This window comes from Lolium rigidum, chromosome 3, assembly GCF_022539505.1.
Source record: "Lolium rigidum isolate FL_2022 chromosome 3, APGP_CSIRO_Lrig_0.1, whole genome shotgun sequence".
Taxonomy (NCBI): domain Eukaryota; kingdom Viridiplantae; phylum Streptophyta; class Magnoliopsida; order Poales; family Poaceae; genus Lolium; species Lolium rigidum.
The window spans coordinates 258,489,630-258,507,110 of record NC_061510.1 but is presented as its reverse complement, the minus strand read 5'-3'; the positions used below and the strand labels follow the sequence as shown (position 1 = coordinate 258,507,110).

General features: G+C 45.0%; 2 protein-coding genes across 2 annotated transcripts; both read right to left on the bottom strand.

Moving 5' to 3' along the window:
- Positions 1 to 2,316: 2,316 nt before the first annotated feature.
- On the bottom strand, positions 2,317 to 2,955 carry LOC124700145 (proline-rich receptor-like protein kinase PERK2). The gene has a single exon (XM_047232317.1). The coding sequence runs from the start codon at positions 2,917 to 2,919 to the stop codon at positions 2,317 to 2,319; it is 603 nt and encodes a 200-aa protein (XP_047088273.1). The 5' UTR covers positions 2,920 to 2,955.
- Positions 2,956 to 3,802: 847 nt separating this feature from the next.
- LOC124703337 (two-component response regulator-like APRR3) lies at positions 3,803 to 9,539 on the bottom strand. Its single transcript, XM_047235551.1, has 8 exons — positions 9,347 to 9,539; positions 9,063 to 9,224; positions 6,612 to 6,742; positions 6,189 to 6,302; positions 5,753 to 5,909; positions 5,214 to 5,646; positions 4,218 to 5,010; positions 3,803 to 4,094 (listed from the first exon to the last, which is right to left on the bottom strand). Exons 1-8 carry the CDS (start codon positions 9,537 to 9,539, stop codon positions 3,981 to 3,983), a joined length of 2,097 nt encoding a protein of 698 aa, XP_047091507.1. The 3' UTR covers positions 3,803 to 3,980.
- Positions 9,540 to 17,481: the final 7,942 nt, after the last annotated feature.

Here is a 17,481-nt window from a genome sequence, read left to right as displayed (position 1 = left end):
TCGGCATACTCGGGCTCGACGCCGCCGCGAGAGAACAGCAGCGCGCCCGGCCTCGTCCGCACTTGCAGTTGCAGCATCCCCGTGCTGGGATGGGGCACGGAAGCAGGGCCCCTGTACCTGTAGACGGCGGCCACGGAGGAGCGGCGCGTCATGCGCCACCCGCTTCCTGCTGGAACGGCACTGCGCCGCGTGTGCCGGGGTACGCGATGGTCGCTCCGATGAACTGTCATCCTCCGGTGATGCGCCAAGGCGCCGGCACCGGCGTGTTCCTGCCGCGCGTGGAGGCGTACGCGCAGAACAGAGCATCCTCCACATCCCCCAGCCCCAGGAACGGTAAGGATTTATTATTAAGGCCGTGTGTTTCCTTTATTTCCTCTCCGGAAATCCGGCAGCCACCGGAGCTTGTCTCCACGGCGGCGACGACGGCGTCTGTCTGAAACTCTGAACTGAACAAACGTCCATGCATTGCATGCAGGTGCGAAGCCGCCACGGGTGCAGAGGAGGGAGGCCGATGTCGTGGTCGCGGTGCGGCAGCAGCAACTGCAGATGCTGCAGCTCCGCGCGATGGCGGCGGAGATGCAGCGGCAGCGGGAAGCGTTCGCCGCGGCGTTCCAATTCCACGGCTGCCCCGCGATTGCGCCGCCGCAGCAATGGACGTACTGAACTTCTCATTTGTACTGTCGGTTAATTATTGGTCGTTTTCTGTATGCACAGAGAGAATAAAATCGAACAGCCACGGTGATTAATTTGTTTACCTTCGGGTTATACTAGATCAAGTAACATAAAGTGATCATACTTTTTAAAATCGAGTGGAGTTGTAGAGGATGTTAGAATTGAATTTAAGCATTTGTTATACGGCTATGATACAGTGCTATGGATATATGGAAACAATATCTCGCTGTGTTCGTAGTTGGATCCTTTTTTTTTTTGGATGGTCGTTACATTTTCTTACGACATAGCTAAGTTTATTCTTTTCTTGTAGAAGCACTTGAATGACACCACATGCAGCCAATAATCCGAGTTTTTTGTTATATGGCTTTGTTATTTCACAATCGTGCGAACAATCGAACATTAGCACAATGTGCTCGCAATTGGATTCCTTTACGACATTCATGTCCTATGACTATCAGAGTTAGGATCACAAACAAATTGTCACTCTAGATGAAATGTGCCTAACATGGGGCCGTGAAACTTTTACTCCCTGGTCCCTGTGACATCTATCTCTATCGTTAAGATATCGCCGTTAAAGATACATGAAAGCTAGCATAGAAAGCGGGAATTCAAAAGTGCTCCCAAGAGCACATGCTCCTGTCTAGAAAAGAAGGCATTCCAATGTAACAAAAAAAAGTCTGAAACAACACATGTATATCCACATGTCTGTGTGCTCACACAAAAAAATCAGAAAAATAAAATATTTTCCGCGGCTCGTATAAAAAAATCCGTGCTAAAAGAATGACTTTTTCTGGGGCACAAAGTGCTTTTCTTCATGAAAATTAAGAGGCTTGTAAAGGACACAAAAATTTACGAGGTAAAAAAACAGATTTTCTTAAATATAATTAAATATTTGAATTTTCTGTTCATCTAAAAAAGGAAAAAAATGAAATAATTGAACTGCAGTCTACACTAAAAGACCAAACAAATTAAGGTACAAGCGTATTTTCACCTAGGGAGGCAGGATACCCGTGGAACGTACACATTTGTTCCCAAAGATCGTCAAAGTTGATCTGCTGAACTGAAGTACTGAACAGATGCAATGAGTTGCAGTGTGTGGCTGTAGCTGCGACTTGTCGCATATTTGGGACGCTAGAATGAGGCAAGAAACTCTGAATCCCGGGTTAGCCATCAAGGAAAGATTCAGAGTTTCTTCAGTAAAGTGAACAGATGCATCATTCTAGCCTCCCAAATGTGCCAAATGTCGCAGCTACAGGCCTACAGCCACACATTATGGTGTGCTCCTGATTGTATCCAGGAGGCTGTGTTATCTCAATGTCGTGTTCCTGATTGTATCCAGGAGGCTATGTTATCTGAATATCGTGTTAATGAATGAACATGAACGAACCTTTGAACTTCAAAAGAAAATCGTCAAAGTTGCAACTGCTACGTCTCGGTTAATTTTAGGCAAACAAACACTATATCCACTTTTAATAATCAAGTAAACACGGCACCATTACACAAGCAAGGAAGCAAGGAATTAGTACTAGACAGCAACTTGTTGCTAGCTTCCGAATCTGACGAAAAGAAGAAGTGGCAGTACTACTATAAACAAGCACAGAGAGTTCACCGAATGGCCACGACGATGCAGAGTCGAACACCTGATCACCTCCAAAAGGCGACGGCGGGCAGGAGCAGCGCGAGGATCGCGACGGCGTAGACGGTCGAGGCGCCTTCGCCGCGGCTCCTGGTGCTGCCGGAGAGGTAGAAGTAGTAGTACGGGTTGGTGTTGGACGACGATGGCGGGGACGGTGGCGACGAGAAGTGCGAGGACGGAGCGGAGGGAGAGGAAGAAGACGACGATCCGCCGCTGCTCTTCGGCGAAGGTGGCGACGGCGGGGACTTCTCCGTCGCCGGAGGGGACTGGTCGTACCCGTCAGTTGATGATGACGACGGCGGTGGCGGGAGGATCAGCGACAGGTACGGCGGCGGGGGCGCGGGCGTGGGCAGCGGGAGGATCGACGTCAGCGGCGAGGGAGTCGATGGCGTCGACGTCGACGGCGCCGGAGGTGACGGCGGAGGCGACGACGTGCATATGGTTGGACACGTCCCGCACTTGCTGACGCACAGCATGCTCGCATCCGGCCCACCCGCGGCCGCCTGATCCTGATAACCTCCGGCGACGGCCACCTGCGCACTACAACACAGAACCAGGACGAGCACCGACACCACCACCACCACCATTCCCGCCGCTCTTGGTCCCTCCATTGTCGCCACCTTGACAGACAGGTCGCTACTCGCTACCGTGAGCTTTGCTTGGTGCGGGTGGAGAATGAGATTCCTGCGATCGAGCTGGTGTGGGCCGGAGCTGCCGGTTTATAAGCCGAGAAGTGCAGGAGCAAATGTGCGAAACTTGAGGTGCAAGCTGAGAGGGAATATGAGCAGCAAGGTGTAAAGAGAAGATGCTCCTGAAACGGCAGCGAAAATTTTAATCCATAGAGAAATCGGCCACACTGACCACTATATATGTTTGTGATTGATACCTTGTTTCATGGTGATGGAGCTCAAAGGTGTTGGCAAGCTTTTGCTTGATACCGCAGTAACAATTGAGTAACTAAGATAGATTGCCATGGTTGAAAGATTGAGAAGTGCACATGCGCTGATTTGCAGGGTGCAAGGCAGGTAAAGCATCTGAGCAAGCTCGGTTGACGAAAGAGCTAAGGCGGTATGCCATTACTAGCTAGCTACTCAGCTAGATAAATAGAATAGCTTATGGCTGGCTTGTTTGGAAGGGAAGAATGTCCCAAAGAGTTTCACAGCAATTCTACAGGAAACAGTTAGATTTACCATAAGAATTGTGAAAAAGAAAACCCGCCTTTCAGACATGGCTCTGAGAACAAAGAGAATAGTTGCCAGGATTTCAATCTTCTCACATAGAGGAATATATATCCAAGGGAAACCATAATTACATGGGTGAACAATGACACTGGACAGCTCATGGAAGGAAGTAAGGCTTCGCTGATTTAAGTCTAGCGCTATTGTAAGGATGTATGACACCAGAAACATCTAACACAATAAATAAGTGAAGAAAATCTGGATATCTGCATTGGTTTCCTATTTTCCCCTGAGAACTTTTTTTAATTCAACACGCTTTACAGGCAAAGGATGTCAATAAACAACTGACAAAGGAGTACACTGGACACTTGTACAAAAGGCTAACCCTGGAAGCAAAACTTTTGCCAGCCTTTCACTCTTACTAGTTACTTTAAATGCCCTCCCTCACCTGGGAAGGTTAGTATCAAAAGTACAATCATGAATTAACAATGTTACTAGTCAGTTTCCACATCTTCTGTTGTTGTAGCTGACTTGAGTTTTTGGCTCACAAACTGCCCTTTAATTCTTGGTCGTTGCTCTGCAAGCTTCTTTCTGCTGTGATATCTGACCTGTAGAATGGAAGGTAAAGAGAATAAGGATGAATTATAACAAAAGCCAACTGACATTTGCGAGCGAATATATGACTGCACATAAGCAATTTACAAACTATTTAGGTTTGTCAAACAAAATACCTTCTTCTCGAAGCATCTCTCTTTCCTTTTCATGCGGAATTTCAACAAGGCAGCTTCACGACGTGATCGATCACTATCCAATCCGTTAATACCGAAGTTCTGGATGCCGCTCTCATTGCCACTTTCTGGGGCAATTATTGTATTTGTGTTTGTATCAGTTTCACCGCTCACAGTCCATCCACTTCCTCTGCGTATATCCTGGCTACAGCTAGCACTCTGGTTAGCATGCTCCGCATGGGCTCTCGACATGTCAACTGGTTCTCCTGATCCCTGGAGAATTTGTCTTGAATGATGCAACTGCTGATTTTCTTCTAGCTGTCTGTGTTCATGAATGTCTGACGGTTTACTAAGATTCTGATGGTAATTAGAGTGATAAGATGCATGCTGAATTGCCATATGGTTGATGCCAGACGGGTCACATTGCATAAAAGGAGCCTGTGGGTAGTATATCGGCTGCATAACTGCACCATAATGGTAGGGTATAGCAGCACCAACAGGAATTGGAACAGGTATAAACCCATATGGAGGATGATTCGATGTGTCTCTAGGGGAGGAGCTACTTGTGCCAGCATCTTCTCTAACACTGCTGGAACACGGGATGAAAACAGCCTCTGTAGAACTGTCCAAAGGAACCTGAGCTTGCGTTGCACTCTTGTATGTATTATGTTCATGGGAACTGGGCAAGACCCCACCAGGTTGGACATTCTTGTCATGAACAGGTTCTTGAAAAGTTAAGTGGAGTGATGGGGGAAACAATGGCTTAGCTGATGGTACTATCCTTTTATTACCATATCTGTCATGTTGACAACCATGTGATGAGCATTCATAAAAGAGCTAGTTAGAGATGAACAGGGTAATGTGTAAGCAAATACTAATATCAGCCTCAGGGTCTAAAATATGAAGACAGTGTAATGTCAAAGAAAACCATTCAAAACAAATGCAATAAATAATCAAAGTCATTCATATCGAGATTCAAAAACAACAAACAGTAAGTACCTTGAAAAGGCAGAGGAATTTGAGTGATTGAAATTATCCTTATCCTTCAGTTCTTGGGTAGTGTAACCATTAAGAGGCTGTTGCTTTCCTAAGGTGATCTCCAAGGATGGAGAGGGCACAGACTCGGCATGGCCTATTGCAGCACCCTTCAAATTTTCTGGAAGGGTATTTTCCACGACAGGGTTGACAGCACTATTCTTCGTGACTGGAGATTTGCATTTTTTGCTAGTTGTTGGTTGGGCAGTAGGCAAACGATCTTTGCCAGGATCACTTGGACGACATGAACTTGAATCAGCAATTCTCAAGGCATTATCCATTATCTGTCCAGCAACCTTTGCGGAAGTAATACCATTAAGATACTTTGAACGAACATTCTTCTCAGTTGAAAACACTTGCGGTTTACTGGTGGCACATGCATTTATACTTGGAACATCTACACAAAAACACCAGGTAAAATCAGATGTGCAATGTACACACTTGATGGCCAATAACAGAGCACAAAATATTAAATGTCGGATAACCAAGTGTAGATTTCTTACCATCAGTATCCTTCACTGAGTGTGATTTTATGTTTATTCTATCAAAAGGTCGATTCTGCATTGTAAGTTCTCTGGATGAGCTTGCTCCATTATCTTTCACAATCTCAGGTAATTTCTCAGCACTCTGAATTTCAGTCTCCCTCTTGCTACCTGAGCTCTGATCATGTTAAAAGAGCAACAATAGTATTAGTTGCAGAAGAAGTCCAATAGTTTAATACAAAAAAGAAACCAGAACTTTGTAGAGATCATTAACAGATGAACGGAAGTTTCAGTAAACAGTGCTGGCCACAATTAACTGGTAGTCACAAGAACAAAAAGACATAGAAAGTGCTCCAGATTTCACTTTTGCTTGCTTGGCTTTATCAACCTGAGCTAGAGCAATACTACTCAGGATATCAATTAGAAAATTACGGTATAAGCCAGCTCAGCTCCTCACCTGAGCATCACTTTCCTCATCGCTGTTCTCTCCTGTCTTTGACTCGTTACCAGAATTCACACTTATATGGTTGCTGGCTGCATTGTTTTCTGATGCATTTAATTGGCTATTCATCTGTAACGAAAATAGCAAGGCCTAATTATACCTCAGAAAACTAGAATAAACAAGAAATGCTGCTAGATGCTAAAAGCTTAAACAGCCGCATCAACAATAGAGCACCTGTAATCTCAGACAACCAAAATTAATGAAGACCATACATGGCACTTTGATGAAGTTGATGATACTTTCAAGGAAAATGTGTACAGAATTTTAATCCAGAATAAGTCTGGACAAAAGAATACAACTGAAGAAGGCTAACCATAACACAGGCTGACAGGCTGCAAAAGAAAACGTTCTGAAAGACGTGACAGAATGAGGACTTACTGAGTGCCGTCTCCACACATGTTGCCATAAGTTACGCAACTCATTCTTTCTCACTGGTTTGACAAGGAAGTCCACTGCACCATTTTGCATGCACTTCAACACCGTGCCAATTGAATCTTGGGATGACATCACTGCGCATACAATCCAATAAAACATCATAAACCCCATACAAATAGTGTATGCTGAGTTCAAGCGAGTTATAGATTAAGACATATCCAAATAAAACATTTCCTTACGAACATCAGCAATACACCACAATGTCACTCAGCTGCTTATGTGTTTGTATTAGGGGCTTGGTTGGCATAGTGGTTACATTAGCATAGTGCATAGCAGAACCATGCATTTATCACGTGTAGTGCTTAAAGATGGTTTTCGTTGTTTTAGCATACATACATAGCATGTACTTATGTATATACATACTCTCTTCCCACTATTTTGAACACTCCAATTGAACTACTCCTTCCGTACCAGAATATAAGACGTTTTAGATTACTAAAACAGTATAATATAACGTCTTATAATTATATACAGAGGGAGCATTATTAAAACAAATTTCCAAATTAGCAGCATTCACTTTTCGATAAGTTGAGGTCTTGTTATGTGATGCTGCTTTCATAGGCAGCTACACACATCAAGAATTTGTATGGTTGCTCAGTTAAGCTACCTAATCAGGATATAAAATATGCATTTATCTCTGAAAAACTGAACCAATATAAAGTTACACATTATCAATATTTTTTGCGTAAATCCTTAATCTTAATACCATTGGTATATTGCCAAGAAATTGCCTCCAATCCCGTATATCGAGCCAAATAAAATTAAGATACCAATTTATTCATGAACCAATGTAAAGTTACACGTTATCAATATTTTTTTGCGTAAAAACCCTAATCTAAGTACCATTGGTATATTGCCAAGAAATTTTCTCCAATCCCGTATATAGAGCCAAATAAAATTAAGATGCCAATTTATTCATGAACCAATCTTAAGTTACACGTTATCAATATTTTTTGCGTAAAATCCCTAATCTAACTACCATGGTATATTGCCAAGAATTTTCCTCCAATCCCGTATATTGAGCCAAATATTAAGATGCCAATTTATTCATCAGCAGATACGGCACAAGACAACTCTGTTAAAAAGATTCAGAAATGCAATATTTGGCTTATATCCATAGCAATACTCAAATAGTAACACAAACGGAATCCAACAACGATAATGATAATTCAGTTGTATTAGAGACGCTGGCTGACTAAAAGTAAGCGACACGTGACTAAAGCGGAATATCCATTTGAATTCAGCTCCAACTATCCAATCACGGCGGTCCCAGACACGACAATAAAAAAACACCCTAGCACAGCTAAGCACTGATCATATAGTGCGTAGCAGGACCATGCATTTGTCACGTGTAGATGCGCTTTCTGTTGTTTTGGTATAAATACATAGCATGTACTTACGTATATCGACAAAATTATACAAAATAATAATTTAGCGTTTTAGCGATGACGTGATCTCCATCTTCCCACTATTTCGAACATGTAAATTTAACTATTATTAATTAATTTCCAAACTTAGCATTATTCATTTTTTTCGAAAAGTTGAGTATTGCTGTGTGAGGCTTCATTCACACGCAGAGGCGGTTACGCTCACCATGAAATGGCTGCTCCATCAAGCTACCTAGTCAGGACCTTAAAATATGCATTTAGCTCCCAAAAGTGCACCGATGTAAAGTTACACCTTACCAATTTTTAAAACATTAAATTCCCTAAAAAAAATAGACACGACATAACTACTATTAGAGTTTTGCTAACAAACTTGCTCCCATCCCATAAACTGCGCCAAATAAAATTTAAGATGCCAATTTACTCACCGACAGATACGGCACAAGACAAATCTGTTAAAAATATTCAGATCTGAGGTTTATACCCATCATGGTACTCATAGTAACACAAATGGAATCCGACAACGATAGTGATAATTCAGTTACATTAGAGACACTGATTGACTAGCCGACACACGAACGGCTAAATCAGAATATCCACTTGAATTCAGAAACTCGGTATATCCATGGAGGTACTCAAGTTAGTAACAGAAATGGGGATCCGACAACGATAGCGCTGATTCAGTCACATTAGAGACACTGACTAGCTAACAGTAACCGACACACGACTGAAGCGGATTATCCACTTGAATCCAGCTCCACCTATCCAAAGCGCGGCAATCGCATATATGACAACAAAAACAAAAAAGCACCCTATCACAGCTAAGCAGTTACTAGGGCAGAACCAAATCCGTTAGCCAGCCTCTGCTGTGAACCATACGCTAGGAACAATTCAAGCTGCTCACTGAAGTTGATTAAAAAACAGTTTGAGATCAGTGAAACCGTTAGTTAATAGGCGGATGTCGGCGTAAGGAAGGAAGGGAGGGAGGGAGGGTGGGCGGGGCGCTTACTTATGACTGGTATGTTCCTGCACTCGTCGACGGCGACGATCCTGGAGAGCAGGTCGATGCCGGAGAGCGTGGGCATGTTGACCTCGGTGAGCACGAGGTCGAAGGCGTATGCGCGTCCCCGCATGACCTCCCACGCCTTCAACGCGTCCGCCACCGCCGCCACTGGCGTCACCTCCCGAGAAGAAGCACCCCAATTCAGCAAGCAGGAATAAACTGATTTGACTGGCCGCGCGAGGGCCGCGCATAGAGAGGCGGAGATGGAGGGGAGGAAGGGGGTTGCTGACCGCGGTATCCGCACTTGCGGAGGAGCGCGGTGACGACCTGGCGCGTGGAGTCGTCGTGCTCGACGAGGAGCACGCGCAGGGAGCGGCGCGGCAGGATCTCGTCCCAGCGGATCACCCCGCGCGCCGCCGCCGCTCCTCCGCCGGTCCCCGCGACCGCCGGCGTCGCCTCCCCGGCGTCGGCGTCGGGCGACATCTCGCCGTCGCCGTGGGGAGAGCAGCAGGAGGAGGGGAACGAAAATATCTGGAGAACCTGGGTGTGCCGGGGCCGCCACGTCAGCGGGAGCGGGGAGAGAGAGAGAGGATCGGAGGGAGGGGTGGAAACGGGCCAGATATCTACCACCAGCGCCCGGGTCCGCAGATATTTTTGCCACTGCTGCTGCTGCTGTTGCGGGGTGGAGTGTCGTGAAGGTGAAACTTGTTGAGGCGCTGATATTTGTCCGGTGGAGTCATTTCACGGGGATATTTGGCGGAGAGCTGGTGGCCTCTCGTTTTTCGGTGGGGCTCGCCGGAGTATTTTAGTGGCGGCTGGCTGGGCTTGGCCACTTGAAGCGTGAAGAATGGGCCAGTTGTGGAAAACTGGCACGGAAAGGCGCATCATCATGAACAGAAAAAGATCTACGTGTGCTATGGCAATGGCTGGTTTCTATACGGACAAGTCTCCAACGAACGAATTTCGTGGTCGTGGAACAGGCTAAAGCTCCGGCTGGAGTGAATTCAAAGATAGATGGATGTGACCACGATTTACATGTACAGACTGAGCTGGCATTTCGAGTATCCCTGTCGTCCTTTTCATTACTTTTCAATATCTTTCAGCATTCGTGTCCCTTGGCATGAATTGCTCCCTTCGTGATTGTGATCTATACAGCCGTAACACGTCAAACCGGGAGATGGTACACTATTCTATTTGTGAAATGAAACTCTTATAAATCAAATTATTATGAAAAAAAAATTCTAAGCAACAAGAATAATTATGCAAAAAATTCTAATCAAAGAGAGACGATCAACCCCGGTGGTTGTTTGCAAAAGTGAAAGAAGTTAGCTTAGAAGAAGAGAGGGCTGTATGTTCGAATCCACATAGCACAAAAAATTGAGCTCTATTCATATGTCACCTTGGCCTCGACGAAACTCAACTCTATGCATATACCAGTTGGACTGGCCTTCAGTGCAAATGCCCGCGTTCATATGCCACGATCAGTAGTCAATATAGATTTCTCGCTGAATTACTGATGAAACATGCATGTTGCGTGTACGTGTGGGAGTGTTTACACGCGTGTGTTCAAAGTGTGCATACTGACATGCAATCTCAATGAAGTCACCCTGTCACAAGTAAAATCTTTTTCCTAGCAAAATGGCGGTATTAGACAGGTTTAGTGTTGTAAGCTTCATAAGGGAACATAAATTCACTTTTGAACATGGAGCATATGCTCTTGCCACCTGGAAAAAACATTTTAAAATTTAAGAAGATCTATAAAAATTAAGACAAGTACACACGCCATAAAAATATAGTTTTTCATGAAACAGCTTTGTGGGAACATAGAATGTCGAGATGTGCGTGCCATATTTTTATCATAATTTTTTGACATCTTGAACTGTATTTAAAACACTATTAGAAAACCAAGATCATGTGCTCATGGGTGTCATTGTTCCAGCAGCGAAAAATCACTTTTGAATTACTATAAGGCGGAGACAATTATGAATAAATTACTATATAAAAGAAAGGTTCTAATGTTTACTATTCTTTGCAAAATCTGAGCTAGAGGGTGTGGAGTAGTCACTGGATTGTCACAACTGCAACTCAGTAGAACGAGGAAAAACTAGTTTTGATTCATCTGTTTGCGTGGCATATTCGTGTGAACCACCGTCGGTTCAGTACTTGTGGATGTCTTAAGCTACCAATAAATTTATATATAATATATCTGCTCTATAGTGTCCACCCCTGTCTATAATATCTCGCGAGGCTGCCTTGTTTGCTACGGAACTAAAGGGAGCCTCTTGCTGCGCCTACGTAGTCCAAAAAGTAATGTTCGAACTGGTGGTATTGCTACCACCAAATGTCCAAGCAACAATTCTGGCCTTGAAGGCTTGAAGCAAACCTGTTCCCTTCCTTTCAAAACCTATACCGTACTTTCTTTCTAGAATAATACTTCTTCAGTTCCATACTAAGACTTCCCTTCTGTTCTAAAGTAATCGGTGATTTAAACTTGTTCCAAGTTAAACTATTTTAGGATTGACCAAATTTACAGAAAATTAGATCAATATCTACAACACTTCTTTAGTTTTACCTTTACTGGAGTCATCATATAATATATTTTCGTAGTACTTCCTCCTTTTTATATATAAATACACTAAGTATTTCAAGCCAAAACTTTGACTAACAACTTAATCGATAAAAAAATAAGTTATGTAACACCAAAAATATATCATTGAAATTATTTTTAGATATGAATCCAATGCTATACTTTTTGGTGACATATAACTTCTATTATGTTGGATAAATTATTTATCAAAGTTCTACCTCAAAATGTGTGGTGGCCTTATATACAAAAACAGAGGAAGTATACAAATTCAGTGTGGTACATATTGGCATACTTTTCTATAGGTTTGGCAAACTTAGAGATGCTTGACTTAGGACAAACCTAGATTATCCCATGTTCTCATGCTACGAGGAGTTGAAAACATAATATATTAGATTATCCTCCCACCTCCACAAGCAATGGGGATCAATCTTTGCAGACATGCCATGCAATCAAAATGGGCCTTTGAGATTTTCCAGTAACTTATGTTTTCATGTTCTAAAGCACAAAACTTCTAACAATTTTCCACTAGATCTTATAAAGCGCATTAGTTTTCTTTCTTTTCCAATACACTATACCCGTGTTTTGGTTTAGATCGGCTAGTGTTAAAAATTGACACCTATAAACATTTCTTGGGCTTTGTGGACCTCAAGTGCGCAAAGTCAGAGATATCAACGGTCGTGCCTTGAGAAAGGGACATGAGGTTACCAACTCAGAGGAGAAAGATAGGTGGAGTGGCCCCCTCCTTCAAGCAACATGCAAGTAATACATGTAATTCCATGTCTCGAACATGTGGTGCACTAGTTGTCCAGATTTGGAATTAGTTCATTGTGTCTCCAACATACAATGCACTAGTTGTTCAGATTAGAAGTAGTCCTCTGTGCGGTCAACATATGGTCCACTTGTTGTCTAGATTTAGAAGTAGTTCTTTGTATTTTTTTATTAATTGATTGAAAAATCAAAGTTCATGTAATGTAAGTAAAAAATGGTTATTAATTAGAAATTTGATCAGAGATCATTGGTTCACTAGTTGCATATGTGATAAAATTCATGATTTATAATAATAAGCACAAAAGTATCCCTATCTTTGACATATCATAATTCGTATAAAAAACTATATATATAGGTATTATGTCCATAAGATGCAAGTACACAATATCATGAAATACTTCCTAAAATCCCAATACACATGTCGACACTCAGATACTAAGTAGAAAACTACTGGAGAAATTCATTTAGTTTTTGACATAATATTGAAAGTAAGCCTCCTCTCAGGAGCAAGAAGATTACTTCCCTTTATCCTTAGTGAAGCACCTCAGGGAAGTTCAGCTAATTGAGGGTGGGATATCAAACGGTTTCTATTTCACATCTTATTCTAATTTTCTATAGGTTGAAAAGATAATTTCTAACAAATTAACACTCCCCCATTTTTTATATTCTTTTCTCATTGTACAACAACCTAGTGCACTTGCATGAACGATTGTGGGTTATTTTCTAGCACCGTCGCGAGGGAAGAATACGGTAATCTTGGTAGTCATTAGGGGGCACTTATGTATCTAAGAGATCTTCTCAAAGGGCAACTTGTAAACCCTTGCACGAATTCTTTTTTTCAAGTAGATAGCACGATATGTTTTACGAATCGACTAGGTAAGAGACTTAGTCGGGAGAGCGAGTACATTTAGGTTGTGGATTTTATATCTTATTTAGTCGATAATACTCTTGTTGCAATCCCACTTCACGCTCTGCTAGGGGTGTGTAACTAATGAGCATAAAAATACTTTATTGTATTGTATTTATATCCAGGTGATAAAATGTCTAAACACGAGTGATACTATCGTTGTCTATTCGACGGTACCCCGGAGGAGGGATCCTCACGAAGGGGAGTAGAAGTAGGGGTCATAGGGCGGAGAGTCCTCGGGACGGTGGTACGCGATTTACCCAGCTTCGGAACACCTGCTCGAGGACAGGGCCTACTGCTGCTTGTCTGGAATTATATGGGCGCTTTCGCGTTGTTACAATGAGTTGTGGTTGTGCCTCTAGGGCTCCCAGGATCCGGCTTATAAAGGCGCACGGATCTAGGATTTATAATGGAGAGTCCTAGCCGGAATACAAGTTGCCTAACTACGGTACAATATCTTGCCGTGTACGTCAAGGATCCGCCTTCCATGTATGTCGTACTGGATCCGGATACCTTATGGGCCTCCACGGATCCGGCCTCCTTCGTAGGTCGGTTGGGATCCGGCTTCCTGTTCCTGGGCTGGACTTCATCCTTCATGATCTACAGCAATTGGGCCGCCCGATGGGCTACATGCCACATCACCATCTGTGGGTCACCCGGGCTTGCCGGATCTAGGCCATGCCGTTGATATACCCATAAAGTATATACCCACAACAGTAGCTCCCGAAGTTCTCCAAGATTCATCATTCTTCCGTCTCCATTCAACTCGGATCCAAGGAGAATCTTGAAGAGCTTCCAAAACTTTCTTGTTTCCGACTTCAGTCAACCAGAAATCATTGTCCTTCGATCACGATATCTCCAGCGGATTTTTCACGTGCGTTGAACTGAACTCCCTTCTTTCCCGCACTAAATTTCCGGAGATGCAACTCCTTAGCCGGAATTTTCGGAGCTTGCCCAGTTCTAGTTACCGCTACCTCGATTTCACCGCTTTAACCTAAGACACGTGGCGGCCATCCAACGGTGTGACCGTTCCGTTTCCGCCGTTGGACCCGGCTCACGAATCTCCGTGCGTGGCCTATAAATACCCGCGGTGACGGTAAGTTCTTCATTCGTTTCACCGCTCTAGCCACTTCGTCTTCTTCCTCCCGCCGCACCGCCGACCGGATCTCATCTCCGACGAGCTCGCTCACGGGAAGCTTCATCCGCCGCCACCCCAAGGCCAACCTCGACCCGAGATCGTCACGGTTGATCGGGAAATCCGATCCGCCACCGATTTGTGGTCAAGCGGAGGACATCGCACCAACTCCGGCGACCTTATCTTCGTCGGCGCGCCGAAGAACCGCCGCGCCATTAACGGTACGTCGACCGGACTTGTAGAAGAAGAGGTAATTTAGACTTAGGCTAGTTCCGGCTTACTCAGCTTAGCTTATCACATGGGTGCAGCCGGAAGCATGTCACCTAACTCACCCAAGTGTACAGATAGTTCTCCAAACAGCCCTGAACCCAGTTCATTAGAACCAAGCTGTCTGGAGCCTTTAGCATTCCTGCCACCATATGTTTCCGACATCAAGTTAGCTCAACCATTCTCCACATCTTCCAGCAACGCACTAGGCTGGATCCCTACCCTCAAAGAGATCCAAGAAGAACTCGAGGGACAAGCAAGGATGGCAGCTAAGGTGCAGGAGGCGGAAACGAAGAAAGCTTCCAAGGCCCGGATCCGAGAGGGCGAGAAGGGACAATGGTGGCCTTGCGAAACCAAGGATTCGGAACTGAGGGACCTCCAAAGCGAGGGCATGATTTCTCTGCAATGGAGTTTCATGCGAGACTCCATCACCCCCATGCCCGACGCGGACGAACGGGTCCTGACCAAAGCCTGGGTTGAGCGCGGTCTATCGCTCCCCTGCTCGGAATTCTTCCTCTCCATCCTTTCCACCTACGGACTTCAACCTCATAACATCTGTCCGAACTCATGTCTACTCCTCTCGAACTTCGTGACGCTCTGTGAAGGGCATCTCGGAATTCGTCCGGACGTCCGTCTATGGCAGTTTTTCTTCCGAGTGAAGAAAGAAACTAAGGACAAGGCCATGGTGAACTGCGGGAGCATGACCTTCATGCTCCGACCTGGCCGTATGTATCCACCTCACTCCTCCCACGAGTCCATCCGGTACTGGAACGCCGGATGGTTCTACGTGAAGAATGTCGCAGTTCCGGGTGTCTACGAAGGGCTGCCCAAATTAATCAACAAGCCTCCAGAAGAGCTTCGTCCCCACCCTCGCCCATTTTCCGATCTTGGAAAAAGCTGCGCGAAGGATCTCTTGGTTAGTCCATGATGGGCTAACCGGAACTGAGCTCACATTGAGTTGGTTTTCTCGGCGGATCCAGCCGCTGCGGTACAATGCGCGCTTGATCTGCGCGTATACCGGGGCGGATGACCTTCTCCGAGTTACCTGCCACGACCTGCCTGCGGATTCTCTCAAGTGGAGAATCAAAACACTTGTGAAGATTGGTCGGGGCCAATCGGTCCCGGAGTTAATAAAGGATATCAAGACCAACGACCAGTGCCCTCCGGTAAGCGCTTGTACCTTTGATATTCTTAACTTCTCATTTTTTCAAAGTGTTCTAACTTATTCTTGATTTCTTCTCCAGCTCGATACTTTGGCGGAGGAAGACTTCCGCACCATACTCTGAGTCCCCGTCAGCAGCGAAGCGGCGGAGGAGGATCCGGAGGACGACGATGAGGAAGAGGAGCAAGCACCCAGAAAGGCTGCCCCGCGACCCACCAAGCGTCCCCGCACCAAGCTTTCCGGCTCCGAAGCCGGAGCTAGTGGCGAGGCCTCCGCCAAGAAGGCCAAGACTAAGCCCCCTCCACTCGACTCCAGGAAAGCGGAGCGCGAGCGCCTTAAACTACTGACCACAGCAGGGAAAAGGTCGCGTCCGATCATTCACGGCGCTGCGTAAGTTTCCGAGCTTGATGCTTCCTTTTTTAACTTGTACAACTTGTTACTCATTTCCTTCACTTGCTTATAGGAACCTGACTACCACCACCGCGCGGACCAACGTCCAAAAATCTATCACCAAATACATGAAGAAGTCTCCGGCTGTTGGTCCTCCTATGCCAGCTCCGCCAAGCACTTCACACGCTGCTCCCCAACCGTCTACGCCCCGTGCTGAGCCTTCTCCCCCTCCTGCTACCGAAACTCAAGTGGAGATAATTCTGGTGAGTAGAGAAAAAGTGGGCAGAGAGAGCTCCGGAACAAAGCGCCCCACTGCTGAAGAAGCTCAGGTGCAAGGTCACGAAGAGGCGGAAGTTAACTCTTCCGGAAAGGCTGAAGCTGCGGCTAGTGATGCCATCGTTTTTCCGATGAACTTCGGTGATCCGACTGACCTTACCTCCACCCCCAAGGCTTACGCAACTAAATTTTTCAACAAGCTTACTGAGGCGGAAAAGTGGGATCTAGAACAAGATCTGCTAAACGCCATGCTGAGCAATGCCTGGGGGAAACCTGACGCTGAATCGTCGGAGATCCAGAACTTCAAAAAGGAGGTCGGCCAATTCTGCGACCATCTCCTCTGCAAGCAAAAGGTACTTCCCAGTAGCCCCCAAGTATGTAGGCGGAAACTAGTCAATAGTTAGCACCTAAATAACTTAGAAAAAACTCAAACTGAAGAAGATTTGAAAATGTCGTAGTAGCCCCCAAGCGTTATGGCGGAAGATTTTCCGGCAATAATGCTTCGAAAGGATCCACTGACGCATAGCGTAACCAGAATTTACTCCTGCTATGTTTCTGTTTACAGGAACAGCAGGCGCTGCACTACGAGCTGCACAAGAATATCGCCCTGCAACACCGCGTCACTCTGAGCCAGGCGGAGAAAATCGAAGCTGCTAAGGAAGAGAACGCATAACTGAAGAAGCAGCTAGCGGAAGCTCAAGGTTGGTTTCCGGCCACACTTACCATTAATTCAAGTTACGACTGTCATATTGGTTTTAACTTAACTTTTAATAGGTGCATCTTCTTCCCTCGCGACTGCTTTGTCTGAACTCGAGAATCTGCGCTCCTCTTATCAAGCTCTGGAAACGAAGCTCGCGGAGGCGGAACAAAAGTGAGAGCAGGCGGAAAAATAGCTGGCGCAGAAGAACTCTGAACTTATCAAAAAGGAGGGCG